This window comes from Lepus europaeus, chromosome 22 (assembly GCF_033115175.1).
Source record: "Lepus europaeus isolate LE1 chromosome 22, mLepTim1.pri, whole genome shotgun sequence".
Taxonomy (NCBI): Eukaryota; Metazoa; Chordata; class Mammalia; order Lagomorpha; family Leporidae; genus Lepus; species Lepus europaeus.
Genome location: NC_084848.1, coordinates 2,227,929 through 2,245,059, shown reverse-complemented (window position 1 = coordinate 2,245,059; position 17,131 = coordinate 2,227,929). Strand labels below are relative to the sequence as shown.

The 17,131-nt window shown below is 50.5% G+C and overlaps 1 protein-coding gene across 10 annotated transcripts in view; it reads left to right on the top strand.

Moving 5' to 3' along the window:
* TECPR2 (tectonin beta-propeller repeat containing 2) overlaps positions 1–17,131 on the top strand; it is a 118,078-nt gene that overhangs the window by 59,865 nt on the left and 41,082 nt on the right. For all 10 annotated transcript variants that reach the window (XM_062181162.1, XM_062181170.1, XM_062181166.1 and 7 more), the window contains 6 exons: positions 2,958–3,141; positions 6,778–6,951; positions 8,632–8,812; positions 10,914–11,055; positions 13,807–14,047; positions 15,645–15,734. In XM_062181162.1, coding sequence (XP_062037146.1) covers positions 2,958–3,141; positions 6,778–6,951; positions 8,632–8,812; positions 10,914–11,055; positions 13,807–14,047; positions 15,645–15,734 — 1,012 coding nt within the window. The remainder of the gene's footprint in view (positions 1–2,957; positions 3,142–6,777; positions 6,952–8,631; positions 8,813–10,913; positions 11,056–13,806; positions 14,048–15,644; positions 15,735–17,131) is intronic.

Here is a 17,131-nt window from a genome sequence, read left to right as displayed (position 1 = left end):
TCTTTCTTGCTTAAGGGCAATCACTGGTGATACTGATTATTTTCCTTCTTGTGGAAAGGCATTATATTCCTACTAAAAGCTGTGTAGGCCGGGGCCGTGGCTTAACAGGCTAATCCTCCGCCTTGCGGCGCCGGCACACCAGGTTCTAATCCCGGTTGGGGCGCCGGATTCTATCCTGGTTGCCCCTCTTCCAGGCCAGCTCTCTGCTATGGCCCGGGAAGGCAGTGGAGGATGGCCCAAGTCCTTGGGCCCTGCGCCCGCATGGGAGAGCAGGAGAAGCACCTGGCTCCTGGCTTCGGATCAGCGAGATGTGCTGGCCACAGCGGCCATTGGAGGGTGAACCAACAGCAAAAAGGAAGACCTTTCTCTCTGTCTCTCTCTCTCTCTCTCACTATCCACTCTGCCTGTCAAAAAAAAAAAAAAAAAAACAGCTGTGTAGACCATGTATGTTTTGAAGTGTGGGTTTCGGGATTCCAGCACTAGAGCCCTTGAATGGCTTGAACTGCTGCTGGCCATCCTCGGTAATAGCCCATCTTACTGATGAAAGCAACGTCTTGCTGTTCATTGTGACCCAGCAAGGCCAGGCTGGTGTGGGTGTGAGTGTGAGTGTGAGTGTGAGCTGTCTCAGGGGAGGACTGCTGATTGAGGTAGGAGAGGCCTCCGAGCCGGTTGGAGGCGTGCGTTCCCCACGCGTCCTCAGGCAGCAGGGACTGCAGCCGCTTAGAGAACTGCTGTCTGTGATCTCCAGACAGCAGCCCTGAGGTCCTCTTTATCCCAGTCCACCTCCCGTACCCCACACAGGCTGTGCGTGTCCAGTCTCCCGGAGGTCATCCAGCCATGTAATTAGGAGATGGCTATTAACTGTTCTTAGGCATTTTTATATTACAAAGTTATTTTTAAAGTACTTTTCCCTTGGAAAATACTTATTACTAAATGTATTTGGTTTCAAAACTAACCTGAATTGTAAGTTGAATATCCCTTATCTGAAGTGCCTAGACCAAAAATGTTTTGGGCTTCAGACTCAATATCTGCATATGTACAATGCAGTGTTTTTTTCGGGGGGGGGGGGGGGAGGAGACCCAACCCTAAACATGAAATTTGTTTATGTTTAATGTATACTTTATCCACATTGCCTGAAGGTAATTTTATACAAGAGTTTTAGTGTACCTGTATTTTTTTTTTTTTTTAAGATTTACTTATTTATAAGACAGAGTTACAGAAAGAAGTAGAGACAGAGAGAAAGGCCTTCCTTCTGTTGGTTCACTCCCCTAATGGCCACAATGGCCGAAACTATGCTGATCCGAAACCAATAGCCAGGTGCTTCTTCTGGTCTCCCATGCGGGTACAGGGGCCCAAGCACTTGGCCATCTTCTACTGCTTTCCCAGGCCACAGCAGAGAGCTGGATTAGAAGTGGAGCAGCTGGGACTCAAACTGGTACCCAAATGGGATGCCGGCACCACAGGTGGAGGATTAACCTACTGCACCACAGCACTGGCCCTGAGTGTACCTGCATTTTGACTTTAACCCATCACGGGAGGTCATTCAGGTGTAGTTTTTCACTTGTGGCATCATGTTGGTACTCAGAAAGTTTGGGGTTTTGGTGTATTTATTGTTTGATGTTTTGGATTGGGGTACTCAACCTGTATACCGTTCCTGCTAGCTGTGGAAGTGAGATGTGGATTCTGACTGCACGCACAGCCCTGTGTGCTTTGCCTGAGTCTCTCAGTACCAGAAGTGCATTAAGTAAAGTAGTGAAGTACTCATTTAACCTCTCAGTACAAAAACTGGGAAACGGGCTTTTGTTGCCATTTTACAGCAGAGGCTCAGAGCACTTGCTGGCCTGCTCAAGTCACGTAGCCAGTGAAGGGCAGAGGGCTCCTCGGCCGGCTGCCCTCGTGCTCTGGGCCATCATGCCTCGCAAGTGAAGCACCCTCTAATGGCTGGGACGGAGTGCCAGCGGTCAGGCCTTCACTCAGGCATCTGCATTCTTTCTGGCCTGACTGCTGGGCCCTGCATCTGTCCTAGGGATCCTACGGCGCAGATACAGCCGGCGTGGGCCGAGGCCCCTGGGGAGCCAGATACACAGTGAGACCATCACAGTTGAGAGGGAGTCTGGTGGGGTTGCTGAGCTAAGTACAAGGCTGTGGGAAGCTACCACAGGGCTGCCACCCCGTGGCTGGGTCTTAGCCAAGCAGATGCTATCTGGGCTGTGAGTACTGGAATTGTAACCAGGATTTTAGAAAAGCCCTTTCTTAGGTGATGGGAACCTATCCCCTTCATCCCGTCCCTGTTCCAGGTAGCTGGAAGGCCAAACAGTGCTGTGGGTTTTCTTTTGGGATTGGGGGTCAGGAAGCAGATTAGGTTTGCCATGGTGAGACGGGGTAGTCATTTGTGCAAAAATGTTGATTTCCTTTGCAACCTGTTAAAGTGCAAAGACTTTATTTAGCTTTGATTTTTAAAAAGGATCCTAGCAATGAATTAATGTACAAAATTAAGTCAGACAGTACTACCAGCCTTTCCTGCAGGACCTGTTGTGTGGACAGTGCGTGAGAGAATATGGTAAGGAAAAGACAGCGGTCCTGCGGCTTCCCCTAACACTGTATAACACAGCAAGCTGGTTTGCATGCATGTTTCCAAGGTAACAACTCTGTGTAATCGAGATGCAGCTTTTAATGTAATGTAATACTGTCCACATTGTGTTAGGAAGGATGGTCTCTGTGGCCTGGGATGATCCAGGGCCATCACGGGGTCTTCACGTGGGAGCAACGGCTCTCATTCCAGAATATTTCTATAGAAACATAGAGGTGCCACAGTTAGCATGGGTGGCCTGGGCCTGGCTTCTCAAAGGCCTGTCAGCTGTACCTGTTGAATGACATTCTCCTCACTTTGTTTTGAAAATAGCACAACAAATGCTACCGGGTCCTCTGCCATGGAACTCACAGCTCTGTGTTGTTAGTTTGCAGAGAGCTGGATGGGCTACTCTGGGCCTGGCTACGGCATCCTCAGCTTGGCGGTCTCCGAGAAGTATATTTGGTGCCTGGACTACAAAGGCGGCCTGTTCTGCAGCGCGTTGCCGGGGGCCGGGTTGCGCTGGCAGAAGTTTGAAGATGCTGTCCAGCAGGTGGCGGTCTCCCCTTCAGGTTCGCCTGTGCACTCCCTGCTCCCCAGCCCGGAAGTGGGCCCTCTACACTCAGCTTTCAGCTCCAGCATCCCGCCAGGCTTCCGGGCTGTGTGCTCAGCAGGCTGCCTTTCTCCAGAGCTTTGACGAGGTTCTTCTGTAGAGATGTTCATTGCATCCTTTGACATCAGTTAATAGGATAACTGAGTGTTCAGTCTGAGTTTGCGGTTTTTATTCATTGCAGTAGTAACACACGAACATATATATATATATTTTTTCATATATATGTTCACACACACACACATATATAATTTCAAAGGCAAAGTGACAGAGAGGGAGAAAGAGAGAGAGAGAGAGAGAGCGAGCTTCCATCCATTGGTTCACTCCCCAAATGGCCATAATGGCCAGGACTGGGCCAGGCTGAAACCAAGAGCCAGGAAGTCCACCCTTATCTCCCCTGTGGGTGCCTGGGGCCCAAATATGTGGGCCCTCTTCCACTGCTTTCTCAGGACATTAGCAGAGAGCTAGATTGGGAGTGGAGCACCCAGGGCTCAAAACTGGCATTCTGATGTGGGATGCCAGCGTTATGGGCCGCGGCTTCACCCACTACACTACGATGCTGACTCCTACACATGGACCTTTTATTGTAAGTTACAGATAGTTTGAATTTTGAGGGGATTTTAGAGTTAGTAATATGCTAACTCCTTACAAAGACACAGTGTCGTTCTCAGTGTTGCTGTAAAGCAGCTGAACTAATGAAGAGGGACCCATAGGTGGGTTCAGTGTGTTCCAGTTATCTGGCTTCCTTTTTAGAATTGTGTTTAAATTCACTGTATACCTTGGGTGAGGAATCTCCCTGATTAAAAGGCAAGGACGTCCATCTTTCCTGGCATGCTTGGGCCATTTTTAGTAAATTGGAGCAGACATTGTCTGAATGAGGTTCCAGTGGGATCTCTCCCTTATCTGGCTGGGGCACGAGTGTTTGTTGCTCTGTTTTTTCTCGATGTTAGTCATTCTCTGTCTGTTCCAGTGGGAGAGGGGCAGGGAGGTAGCATACAGTGTTTATGTTACTCGGTTTATAGAGAGCATTGGAGAGGAAGTCAGACCAGCATGGTCCGTGGCTCTGACCCTGTCCTCTAACTTCAGTATGCTTCAGGGTAAATTTCTCTTCCTATTTCTGGTCTTTGTTGCTACTTTTTTTTTTTTTTTTAAGATTGATTGTATTTATTTGAAAGGCAGAGTGACACAGGGAGAGATCTTCCGTCTGCTAGTTCACTCCCCAACTACCTACAACAGCTGGGGCTGGGCCACGCTAAAACCAGGAGTCTGGAACTCCATTCAGAGCTTCAACATGGGTGGCAGGGGCCCAAGCACTTGGGCCATCTGCTGCTACTTTCCCAGGCGCGTTAGCCCAGAGCTGGATCAGAAGTGGAACAGCCAGGGCCTGAACTGGCATCTGTGTGGGATGCTGATATTGCAGGTGGTAGCTTAACTTGCTGTGCCATGACACCTGCCCCCTCCTTGTCATTATTTAACTTACTGGCTTTTCTTTTTTAAAAAAATGATTGTAATTTATTTGAAAGTCAGAGTTACGGAGAGGAGAGGTAGAGAGAGAGGTTTTCCATCCGCTGGTTCACTCCCCAGTGGGCTGCAACAGCTGGAGCTGCATCAATCCAAAACCAGGAGCCAGGGGCTTCCTCCGGCTCTCCAGCGTGGGTACAGGGGCCCAAGCACTTGGGCCATCTTCTACTGTTTTCCCAGGCATAGCAGAGAGCTGGACAGTAGTGGAGCAGCCAGAACTCGAACTGGAGCCCATATGGGATGCTGACACTACAGGCAGTGGCTTTACCCGCTATGCCACAACACCGGTCCCAAATTATTGACTTTTTCAGCATTTTGTTGGCTTTCTTTCACTGCTTGTTTGGAAACTATTTTCCTTGGAGGCTGAGATAATAAGCTGCTCCACTAGCTGATTGCATAAAACTGTACATTTGAATTTTTTCTCTATTTGAATTCCTTCACCTTTGGGCCCATTTCCCTAGCCATCTAGGAACTTTGGTTCTTCCCAGGTTATATTAATCACTTGTGTTTCTAAACCATTCAGTCCTTTGTGACTTGAGTTAGAACTTTATACCTCCACGAGATTAACAGTCTCAGTAAAGACATCTTCCAGGCCCTTCTTGCGAGGGTACCAGAGTTCTCATGCCGTGCCACGTTCAGGCTGTGCCATAGGCGTGGCCACCCAGTAGGCCTTCTGGCCAGCTGAGCTGCACTGATGGGCATGGCCTGGTGGCTCCTCACCTTTGCCCTCCTCGGCCTGTGCCACACCCCATCTGCAGTGCTCTCGGACCTTCCTTCTTCCTCCCGGTTCTTCCTTCATCTGTGTTCCTCAGAATCCCTCCTCCGGTGGAAGTGGATGCACTCAGCTTACATTCAGCTTTTTGTGTATCTTTTCTTTCTTTTCTTTTTTTTTTTTTAAATATTTATTTACTTATTTGAAAGTCAGAGTTACACAAAGATAGAAGAGGCAGAGAGAGAGAGAGAGGTCCTGCATGTGCTGATTCACTCCCCACTTGGCCGTAACAGCCAGAGCTGCGCTGATCTAAAGCCAGGAGCCAGGAGCTTCTTCCCATTCTCCAACGTGGGTACAGGGGCCCAAGCACTTGGGCCATCTTCTACTGCTTTCCTAGGCCATAGCAGAGAGCTGGATCAGAATTGGAGCAGCCGGGACTCGAACTGGTGCCCACATGGGATGCCAGCACTGCAGGTGGCAGCTTTACCCACTATGCCACAGCGCTGGCCCTTGTGTATCTTTTCCATGTAGCTAATCAAAGTGACCCTTCTTTTTTTTTTTTTTTTTTTTTTTTTTTTTTTTTAAGGTTTGTTTATTTGAAGGAGACAGTGAGAAAGAGAGAAAGTGAGAGACTGAGTGAATACAAAGACTAGATCTCCCATTTGCTGGCTCACTTGCCAAATGGCCACAACAGCTGGGGTTGGTCCAGGCCGAAACCAGGAACCAGGAGCCTCTTCCAGGTCTCCCATGTGGGTGCAGGGGCCCAAGCACTTGGGCCACCTTCTGTTGCTTTCCCAGGCACGCTAGCAGAAACCTGGATTGGCAATGAAGCAGCCGAGACTTGAACTGGCACCCATATGGGTGTCACAGGTGGTTGCTTAGCTGGCTCTGCCTTAATGCCAACCCTAGTCCCTCCTTTTGAACCCACAGAGGACTTTTCAGCTCCCCTAAGACACTACTAATGCCTCATGATGTTTATTTTGGGTCCTTGTTTCATCAAACCTCATATTGGCATCACTGCTCCTCTCCCTATGTGATTGGTACCTGTAGCATGTCTGGCTCTGTGTGCTGTGTCACTGACCACCTCTCACCTTCAGCTTTAGAACAGCTCTGTAAGATAGTGGTGATCCTCATTTCACAGATAGGGAGGGAGGCCTGGAGACATCAACAATATGATACCCAAAGCTGTGCAGCTGGTGGGTAGTGGCTAGGTAGGGTCCAACCACGGCTGGGTGGGCTCTGTCCCCATTGGACTGGAAGCAAAAGGATATATTTTAGAAATCTCTCTCTCCCACAATGCCCAGAGTAAAGTTTGTAGGTAATTCCAGTATTTATTTACAGTGAATAGCACTTCTATTTCCGCAGGAGCCCTTCTCTGGAAGATTGAACAGAAATCTAACCGAGCTTTTGCATGTGGAAAAGTGACCATCAAGGGGAAGCGGCACTGGTATGAAGCCCTGCCCCAGGCAGTGTTTGTGGCCCTGAGTGATGACACAGCGTGGATCATCAGGACGAATGGAGATCTGTACCTGCAGACAGGTAGCCAAGGCCCCTGCTGACTGCCCCTGGAGCTGGTGCCATGGCCCCCTCTCTGCACCCAGCTTGCTAGTAACACACTTAACAATCACAGTGACTCAGAGGCTAAAATCACTTACAATGAAAACACTCCTGGAAAGAGAGCACTCGGCTTTGGGAATGTGTTAGCAGTTTCCTGCAAATGGCACACGTTCCGCCTGGGACGAATCGAGGTTAAGAATGGGTAGGACAGAAGCAGAATCTGATTCCTGTGGCTGACCACCACTTGTCACTTACTCTGCAATATCCAAGCTTAAGAGGAAATGACATTAGAATTTTTCCCCTTGAAGCTTGAGAGGCTGGATTTCTTTCAGGTTGAAACCCAGCTCCTGTACCTGTGTTTACATGCAAGTTGTGGAAAGAACAAGAAATAATTTGCTCTAAAAACAGTTCAGCGTGTCCAAGGAAACTTTCCTTAGAGAAACTTCCAGCTGCTGGAAGTGGCACAGTGGGACTTGTTCATTAAAAATGAACTATAATGAGAGTCAGTATTTACGGACTGTCAACAAAACGGGAAATGCTTTTCCAGAAACAGTGTGATTTGTCAGGATCTGGGAAGGGTGGTGGCTTTGTGGACCCATTTAATACTGCTGGCCGGTCTGTTGTGAGCCATCAGCCAAGGACGTTTCTTGAGGTTGAAAGCCCTTGCTGACGGGACTGTCGGGCAGATGAGGAGGAGCCCGAGCCCTGGGGGGCGTCCTTGCCAGCCCCCTAGGCTGCGTGCTGGCCCTGTCTCTCCAGACCCAGTGCTGGCACATCCAGCTCCCAGCACACTTGAGTTTTGTTCATGGTGGAGAAGGCGTGTGTTTCTGATCTGGGGTGAGGGGTGGGTGACCCCTCACCAGCAGTGTGGGAGAAAGCAGCAAGGCAGTGGTTTAGGAATACGCGCGTGGGAATTGCTGCAGGTGATTGCACACCAGCTGAGGGACTGCACTGCCTGTGCGTTTCGGACTAGCTGGTGCACAGATCTGTGTGCTGGGACCTCATTTCATGCAGGTAGAAACCACAGAATATAGGACTGTGGGTGACTGCTGCTCTGCCCGCTCCTGTAGATTGGTCACTGAGCTCATTCAGATATGCTTTACTGGCATAGTGCTGGGAGGAAGGACTCCTGGACAGGAAGAGGCCCTGAGCCCTGGCCCCGCCCCAGCCTTACAGTGTGACAGGCCTCAGATTTCCTCTGGGAAATGAGGGGTTTATCTCAGCAGTGGAACCCAAAACTGGTGGGCGTGGAGGAAGGGGAGCCGTTCTGCAGAGGATGCCTGGGTGTCCCGCAGCAGCTGAGATCCCACTGTCCCCCAGGCTCTGAGGTGCACAGCCGTGTAGCACAAGGGTGGCCATGCGTCCAGGCGGCCCTACATCCTCCTGGCCTAGGGCGAGCCACTGTCTGGCCCTTGGGTCTCATATTCTTCCTTCAGAACTTTTTAAGCCGCTGTATTATACCAGAGTACTCTGAATTGTTAACTCTTTCCAAACATTTCTAGAATGTCCAAACTGCTTCAGATAGATGGGGCACTTAAGCAGAATTAGCCATGTTGTGTCAAGTAAGCCTTAAAAAGAAAAAGCACCCATTACGAAGAAAGAAAAAATAGCAGTCAGATGAGGAGCGAAGTCCTGATTGTGACTGCTCCTTGTTCCTGCCAGGTCTCAGCGTGGATCGACCCTGTGCCCGCGCTGTCAGGGTCGACTGTCCATACCCACTGGCCCAGGTCACAGCTCGCAACAGCGTGGTGTGGGCGCTGACGGAGCAGCGGGCCCTCCTGTACCGAGAAGGCGTGAGCAGCTTCTGTCCGGAAGGGGAGCAGTGGACGTGTGACATCATCAGGTAACCAGCCGCAGGGGGTGAGGGGGCAAATTCATGCCCCCTTCCTTCTGGTCAGCCAGACTGCGGGGCACCTGTGCTAGCCTTTCTGAGCAGAGCCCAGCCCCAGAGAGACCCCGGTCCCATTAGTGGTATGCCTTTGACTGGTCGGAGCCCACATCACAGCCCCACTGTGGAGACGCTTTGTGCCCGCCTCTGCCCCGCAGTGCTCACTTTACAATCACTGCCATTCTCTGTAACCTTGAGTGTGGGGGTCGCCAGCCTCATAGAGTTCCCCTCAGGTCATTTGTGTGGGAGTGTGGCAGCTCTAAGTATTTTTTCCTTCCTTTCTTCCTTAACTTTCTTAACTTGCTTTCTTTCCTTCCAATCTGAGAGTTAGTGAGAGACACAGGGACACGAAGAGCGCTCCCATCCACTGATTCATTCCCCAGATGGCCAGTAATAGCCTGGCTGGGACTAAAGTGGGAGCCAGGAGTTCAGTGCCGGTCTTCCCTGGGTGGCAGGGCCCTATCACTAGAGCCGTCAGTGCTGCCTCCCAGGGTCTACATTAGCAGGAAGCTGGAGTCAGGAGCCAAGGCTAGGTATTAAACCCAGGAACTCCGAGGTGGGATGCTGGCATCTTAAATAGTGTCTTTTTTTTTTTTTTTTTTTTTTTTTTGACAGGCAGAGTGGATAGTGAGAGAGAGACAGACAGAGAGAAAGGTCTTCCTTTTTGCCGTTGGTTCACCCTCCAATGGCCGCTGTGGCCAGCACATCTCACTGATCTGAAGGCAGGAGCCAGGTGCTTCTCCCGGTCTCCCATGCGGGTGCAGGGCCCAAGGACTTGGGCCATCCTCCACTGCCTTCCCGGGCCATAGCAGAGAGCTGGCCTGGAAGAGGGGCAACCGGGATAGAATCCGGCGCCCCAATCGGGCCTAGAACCCGGTGTGCCGGCGCCGCAAGGCAGAGGATTAGCCTGTTAAGCCACGGCGCCGGCCCTTAAATAGTGTCTTAACTGCTGGTCCAAATGTCTGCCCCCAAATATATTTTATTTTCACTATATTCAGTTGGAATTTATCACTGAACTACAGCTTATTAATTTACTTTTCACCATTAAAGGTTTAGTCCTTAGGGGCCAGTGTTGTGGAACATAGGGTTAAGCCACTGCTTGTAATGCTGGCGTTCATATCAGAGTGCTGGCTGCTCTGCTTCTAATCCAACTTCCTGCTAATGCACCTGTGAAGGCGGCAAAAAGATAACCCAAGTGCTTGGGGCCCTGCCACCCATGTGGGAAACCAGGATGGAGTGAAGCTCCTGGCTCCTGGCTTCAGCCTTGCTCAGGTCTGGCTGTTGTGGGCATTTGGGGAGTGAACCAGCAGATGGAAGCTCTTTCTTTCTCTCTCTCTCTCTCTCTCTCTCTCTCCTTCTCTCTACCTATCTCCGTCTCTCCCTCTCCTCCCATTGCACTCTGCCTTTCAAATAAGTAAATGAATAAGTCTTTTTAAAAAACAAAAGATCTGGCCAGTGCCGTGGCTTAACAGGCTAATCCTCTGCCTTGCGGCGCCGGCACACCGGGTTCTAGTCCCGATTGGGGCGCCGGATTCTATCCCGGTTGCCCCTCTTCCAGGCCAGCTCTCTGCTATGGCCCGGGAAGGCAGTGGAGGATGGCCCAACTTCTTGGGCCCTGCACCCGCATGGGAGACCAGGAGAAGCACCTGGCTCCTGCCTTCGGATCAGCGCGATGCGCCGGCCACAGCAGCCATTGGAGGGTAAACCAACGGCAAAAAGGAAGACCTTTCTCTCTATCTCCCTCACTATCCACTCTGCCTGTCAAAAAAAAAGAAGAAAAAAAAAAAAATAGTCCTTAGGGAATTAGATTAAGTTAATCTTGGTTTGAGTTTGGCAGTCTTCGGTGAGTGCTTGTTGTGAGCCAGAACTTTGCTGGGGGCTGGGTGAGCTGAGGTGGCTGGGACTCAGCCCTGCCCTCCCCACTCCCAGTCTAGTGGGAGCCGTGTGGACAGTCTGGGTGAGGGTGTGGAGCACAGCCCTGTGTAGATCATCAAGTCTGCTCGCTGCCACAATGCGCAGGCTGTGGCAGCTGCTCCCCTATTGTGCTCATTTTCAGTGAAAGACAAGCTTTGGAACCTGTGTGCATAACTCTGGGGGATCAGCAGACCCTCTGGGCCCTGGACACCCATGGAAAGCTGTGGTTCAGAACCGGCATCACAGCCAAGAGGCCCCAAGGAGATGATGACCATTGGTGGCAGGTGGGTATCCCTTTTCCATAAAGAGATAACACTAAATTAATAGTATTTACTTTTAATATTTGATGCAGTAAACGTTCCTGTGTTTGAGTACATTAAAAACATGAAGAACTTTTTATTACAGGAAATAACTTTTCTTGCTTCAGTAATTCATATTTACTTACTTTAGTGTTGGTTATAAATTGTTTTATGTTGAATAAATCCAGTGATTTCCATTTGAAGACCTCAGTAATGATGATGTTGAATTCTGAGCTGACATGCTAAGAAAGGAAATAGTAGGTTTGAAAACCCAACCCACAATTAAAACTCATACGTCTCTCCTTGTTTGAAAAATCTAGAGGCCAGCGCCGCAGCTCAATAGGCTAACCTCCTTCTGTGGTGCCGACTAGTCCCGGTCAGGGCGCCGGATTCTGTCCCGGTTGCCCCTCTTCCAGGCCAGCTCTCTGCTATGGCCCGGGAGTGCAGTGGAGGATGGCCCAAGTGCTTGGGCCCTACACCCCGTGGGAGACCAGGAGAAGCACCTGGCTCCTGGCTTCGGATCAGCATGGAGTGTCGGCCGCAGCGGCCATTGGAGGGTGAACCAATGGCAAAGGAAGACCTTTCTCTCTGTCTCTGTCTCTCTCACTATCCACTCTGCCTGTCCAAAAAAAAAACAAAAACAAAACTAGAAGTAAATGGGATTTCAACAAAGGAAGAGAATTCCCCACCCACTCCCAGAAAAGGAAATATTGCGAGAAATGGGGGTATACCAGGCTGCTTTTCGTGTGATGTCCCAGCCAGAGTAGCCTCAGGATTCTCGGAGAAGTAGGTGGCTGCTCTCCGTTAGTGTCACTGCAGCTCCCGGGACAGGGGAGGCAGCTGGGAAGGGTGCACGTCTCTGAAACGCCGCTTCTCCATTGGCTCACTTTTGTAGACTCCTCAGACTTGCCTGTTGAAGGCAGCTCTTAGGTCTTGCAGATGGGAATGAAGGAGAATGAGTTGTGTTTACTCGTTGATGAATCTGCAGTATACACATTTGTCTCTGGTTTGCTACACTAGCTAATATTTGTTAAAGTTACACAGTTTAAAAGGACTTTCTGTGTACTTAGAGCCATATACCTATGCACACAAATATGTGTAATACTAAATTCTATTTTTAAATTGTGCAAAGAAAACGAGATAGCACTTTATGTTTCTTCAGAACATTACATTAAAGAAATCTGATTTGAAAGAGCCATCTTTGAGGTACTTGGAAGGAGAGCTGTTGTAAACCCTGTCAGACTGACTTCTGTGTACTGCTGGAGCCAGTGTTGTGTGTGGCTGCGAAACCTGCCTTTCTCGTAATCTGCGTTTTGCTCACCTGCACATTCTTGGTGCTGGGAGTGAGTCTGTCATAGACGTTGTGTGTAACCTTCACAGGACCACTCCCCAGGTGAGGGGAGTGCTGGACTCGGCTCACCCCCTGGAAGCACGGTCCCCTGCGCCGGCTGTCACATAGCGGTGCATGCTTTGGGTCCTGGAGGAGGACTGCAGACGCCCACGTCCCCATAGCTCATTCCTAGAACACAGTGCAGGGGTCTGCTGGCCAGCCTGCCAGAGAGCTTTCCTGAGCATGCTGACCAAGGCCCAGGCTCTGCAGAGGCCCTGGGCAGCTTGAAACCATTCGCCCCAGCCTCGGTCGGGGCTTGTCCTTTCACTGACGGCCAGGGGAAGCACTTGTCCACGTAACACAGCACGGGTGGCCTTCTGTGTCTACACAGTCTACCTCCTCAGAAGCAACCCAGCCCGGACCACTGATGTTTTTAAACCGTCTTTCTTGTTATTTTACTGAACAATACAGTGCAACAGCTGTTTACATTGCCTTGGTGCTATAAGAAATGCTTCAGAGCACACAGGAGGCTGCGTATCGGGTGTGTACAAATTCTACACCATTTCTGCAAGGGATTTGAGCATCCGTCAGGTTGGGGGTCCGTAGGGACTGAGCTCATTTCCCGTAGGTACCAAGGGGCAGCTGTACTGACTTACACTTATTTTCTTTTTCTCTTTTTCTGCTTGTTACAAATCAGTTTTCCCACAATAAGCTTAACGTGTGATCTGGGAACACGGCCTGCACAAGGCTGTCCTCGGAGCGGGGCCTTTGTGCTCATGCTGTTCTCTGCAGCCATGACACAGGGCAGGAGGAGGAGTGACAGTCACACAGACTCAGATGGTGACTCACCCCTGAGGACCTGACTTAAGGTCACTGCCAGACAGGCAGAAGTTTCCCTGTGGAGAGAGGCCCTGGGCTGTGTCTGCTGGTGCTGCTCAGGAGCACTGGTCTGTGCTGGGCCTGGCATCTTTATAGTCATCATTATTACATCCCTACTTACTTTTAAAAACCTGTGTTAGGACTCTAAGTTTTATATTCTGTCCATTGGAAATTAGTCTTTCTCACTCTTAAAGACTTTTGAGAAGATGTGAGGGGGTGATATTAAACACGAGAATAAATGTGCCTGTTGTAACAGACCACAGAACATGAAAGTGTGTAAAATAAAATATGACCATCTTCTTAAATCCCTTTTATTCCAAACCTCGGAAGTGGTTGCAGTCAGCAGTGCAGGGTATCCTGCTACACTGGGGGCCTTTACGAGCACATGTGCGCAAGTGTGCGGGAAGGTGTTCAGGCCTCTTGTATCGGGAAATGCAGAAGTAAAGATGTGGGCAGGCAGTGCTGCGGTGCGGGCAGGAGGCCCTGAGCTGCACTGACTACAGGGCTTCTCTCGCTCCTCCCTCCAGGTGAGCATCACAGACTATGTGGTGTTCGACCAGTGCAGCTTATTCCAGACCATCATCCACGCCACACACTCGGTGGCCACGGTGGCCCAAGCACCTGTAGAAAAGGTGGCAGATAAACTGCGCATGGCGTTTTGGTCTCAGCAGCTGCAGTGCCAGCCAAGCCTGCTGGGGGTCAACAACAGTGGTGTCTGGATCTCCTCAGGCAAGAATGAATTCCACGTCGCCAAAGGCAGTCTCATAGGTAATGAGAACTACTTTACTTTCATGATTTCATTGTCTCATAGGCAGCTTCACTTGTGAGTCAGCATTTAAAGAGCTTAAGATCCCAACTTGAGAAAATAATTTGGTGCCACTGGAACTTTTTTATGCTTCGTGATCAGTTTCTCTCCTTTTTAAAATCTGTCATTCATAAAACTTGAATCGCTTGGGGCCGGTGTTGTGGTGTACCCGGTGGAGCTGCCGCCTGTGACGCCAGCATCCCATGTGGGCATGGACTTGAGTCCTGGCTGCTCCACTTCCAAGTCATCTCTCTGCTATGGCCTGAGAAAGCAGCAGCAGATGGCCCAGTGCTTGGGCCCCTGCACCCACGTGGAAGCCCGGAAGAAGCTCCTGGCTCCTGGCTTTGGATCAGCTCAACTCTGGCTGTTGTGGCCATTTGGGGAATGAACCAGTGGATGGAAGACCTTTCTCTCTGTCTTGCCCTCTCACTGTCTGGAGTTCTACCTCTCAAATAAATAAATAAAATTCTTTTTTTTTTTTTTTTTTTTTTCCAAAGCAACTGGTGGAGTGGGCACTTGCCTACTGGCTGATGCTAGTTGGGATGCCTGGACCCAGTTGGAGTACCTGGGTTGATAACTGGCCCTAGCTCCTAGCGCCAGCTTCTTGCCAATGCAGATGCTAGGGGGCTGTGGTAGTGGCTCAGATGTTGACCTCCTGTCACCCCTAGGAGAGACCTGGATTGCATTCCTGGTTCCCAACTTCAGCCCACCCTACCCCAGACCCAGCCATTGCCAGCATTTGGGGAATGAATCTGTGGATGAGATAATGCTTGCCATCTCTCGCTCGCTCTCAAATTAAAAAATAAAAAAATTAAGAAAAGTAAATGGATCTCATTTTGTGTTAATAATTTCATATTTTAAGAGAAAAGGTCCAGGGCTGGCACTGTGGCGTAGCAGATAAAGCTGCTGCCTGCAATGCCAACATCCAATATGGACGCCAGTGCACGTCCTTGTGGCTCCACTTCCCATCCAGCTCCCTGCTAGTGGTTTGGGAAAAGCAGTGGAAAATGGCGTGTGGACTTTGGTCCCTGCTACCCACGTGGGAGACTGGGTCCTGGCTTCAACCCAGCTCAGCCCTGGCCATTGGTGGTCATCTGGGGAGTGAACCAGTGGATGGAAGATCTCTCTGTCCCTCTCTCTCTAATTCTGACTTTCAAACAATAAATGAATCTTAGAAAGAGAAGAGAAGAAAAAGAAAAAAGATCTACCCAAACCTTATAGTCTATTTCCTAGAGTGAAACCATTGCCACTGTTGACAATGCAAGGTTACATCCGGATCTGTGAGTGTGTGTGTGATCCTCACATAGGGCTTCATTTCTGGAGTGAATCCCTGCTTTGTGAATGTCCCCAGCTCCCTCCTTCCCGTACACGGCCTCCCGAGCCCGCCCTGAACTTTGCCTGCTGGTGCTCAGAGGAGGTGAAGCAACTACGCTGGCTAGGACTTTAATTTAGGATGAAGCAGAATTAGCTCTAAGAGGCTCTGAAGCCCGTGTGTCGCCTGGAAGTAATGCTCCTGTCGCTTTCTCGCCTTGACCTGCTCTCCCGTTCTGTTCCGTGCAGGCACTTACTGGAAGAATGTTGTTCCCCGCGGGACAGCCTCTGCAACAAAGTGGGCCTTTGTGCTGGCGTCTGCTGCTCCCACCAAGGAAGGTGGGTCTCAGCCTGGTTGAAAATCTGTTACGTGAACTGGCAGCTGAGAACGTTCAAGCCACTGTGACCACGGCCTGATGGATGACGGGGACTCAGCTGTGGCGAAACCAGCGCAGAAATGTGCTAGGGTCACGGCTAGCAGCCCTGTCCATTGAAGGAAAGCCCGTAGCCAGATGGGCCTGCCCAGGAGAGCCACCAAGAGGGGAGGGAACTGCATGTGGAGAAGCAGACAGAGTCTAAGCAGAGTGACTTGAAGGAGGGGACCATGCAGTGGGGCCAGTGGGCCTGTGGCAGACACACGTTGCAGAGGCTACAGCTTCCTTGGGCATCTTCCCACTTTCCCCTGTGAATTCCTCTCTCACCTCCTGGCGGTTTCTTTGTGTCTTGTTAACAGCCTCTGGCTAATTCGTGTCCCACATGTGTACCCCTGGTGGGCCAGGCCTTCCCTGTAGGGGCGTAGTTTCTGGTGACTTGCAACTGGACGGAACTCAGAGCAAGTGGTGTGGAGCCCCGCTGCCCGCTTAGCCCAGGCAGTTAGGTGACTCCTGGGAAGGAAGTGAGGAGCATCCTCTCAGGACTGCACTGATGATTAAGTGAGGAGATCCTCCAAGTCTTCAGTTACAAGGAAGCAGTCTGGTTTCCTCAAGCCCTTGGTCCAGTGGCACACGAGCAGCGTGGGCAGTAAATGGTTGCTTCACTCGCCAGGGTATTCCGACCACAGTTCTGAAGTCCAGAAACCTGCGAGGACAGACAGTTATTTCCTGAGCTTAGTACAGATCCTCATGGCAGCAAAGCCTGCCCTGCACTGAGGGGAGACTGCCTGCGGTGTTCACTGGTCCTGCACACCCGGTGCTGCAGGTGTGTCGGTGCGCATTGCCGGGGCCGCCTGCCCGCCTGCCCGTGACTGCTGGGTGAACACACGGCATACCCATGCCCTTAGGGCCCACAGTCCAAAGAATTTGAATTCCAAACAGATCTGGCACAGGCTTCAGGTGATGTTCTATCTCCAAGATTTTAATTTCCCCAAAGAGTACTTACATTTTCAGCAGAATCTATTGAACTAAAGGGCTCTGCGGTGGGTGAGGGGAATGAAAGGATGTCATTTTTGAGGTGAGAATGGGAAGAGAAGGATTTCCAGCTGCCTAACCCTGCTCCAGCACCAGCCTCCCCATCACTGGAAGAACAGGGACAGCACCAGGGCACCCTCTGTCCAGTGAGCCTGCACCCTCCAGGGTCCTGAGCACCCTGTCCTTTGCTCTGGGGGAGATAGAGCATTTTTTATTTAAAAAACTTCTGCCTTTGTTCAAGTTAGACACGTCCCAGCTCATTGTAAACAAGAGGCCAGAGTGCCAAGCCACGTTATAACCTTAGTCTCATAGGGCTGGTTTTCCTTCTGC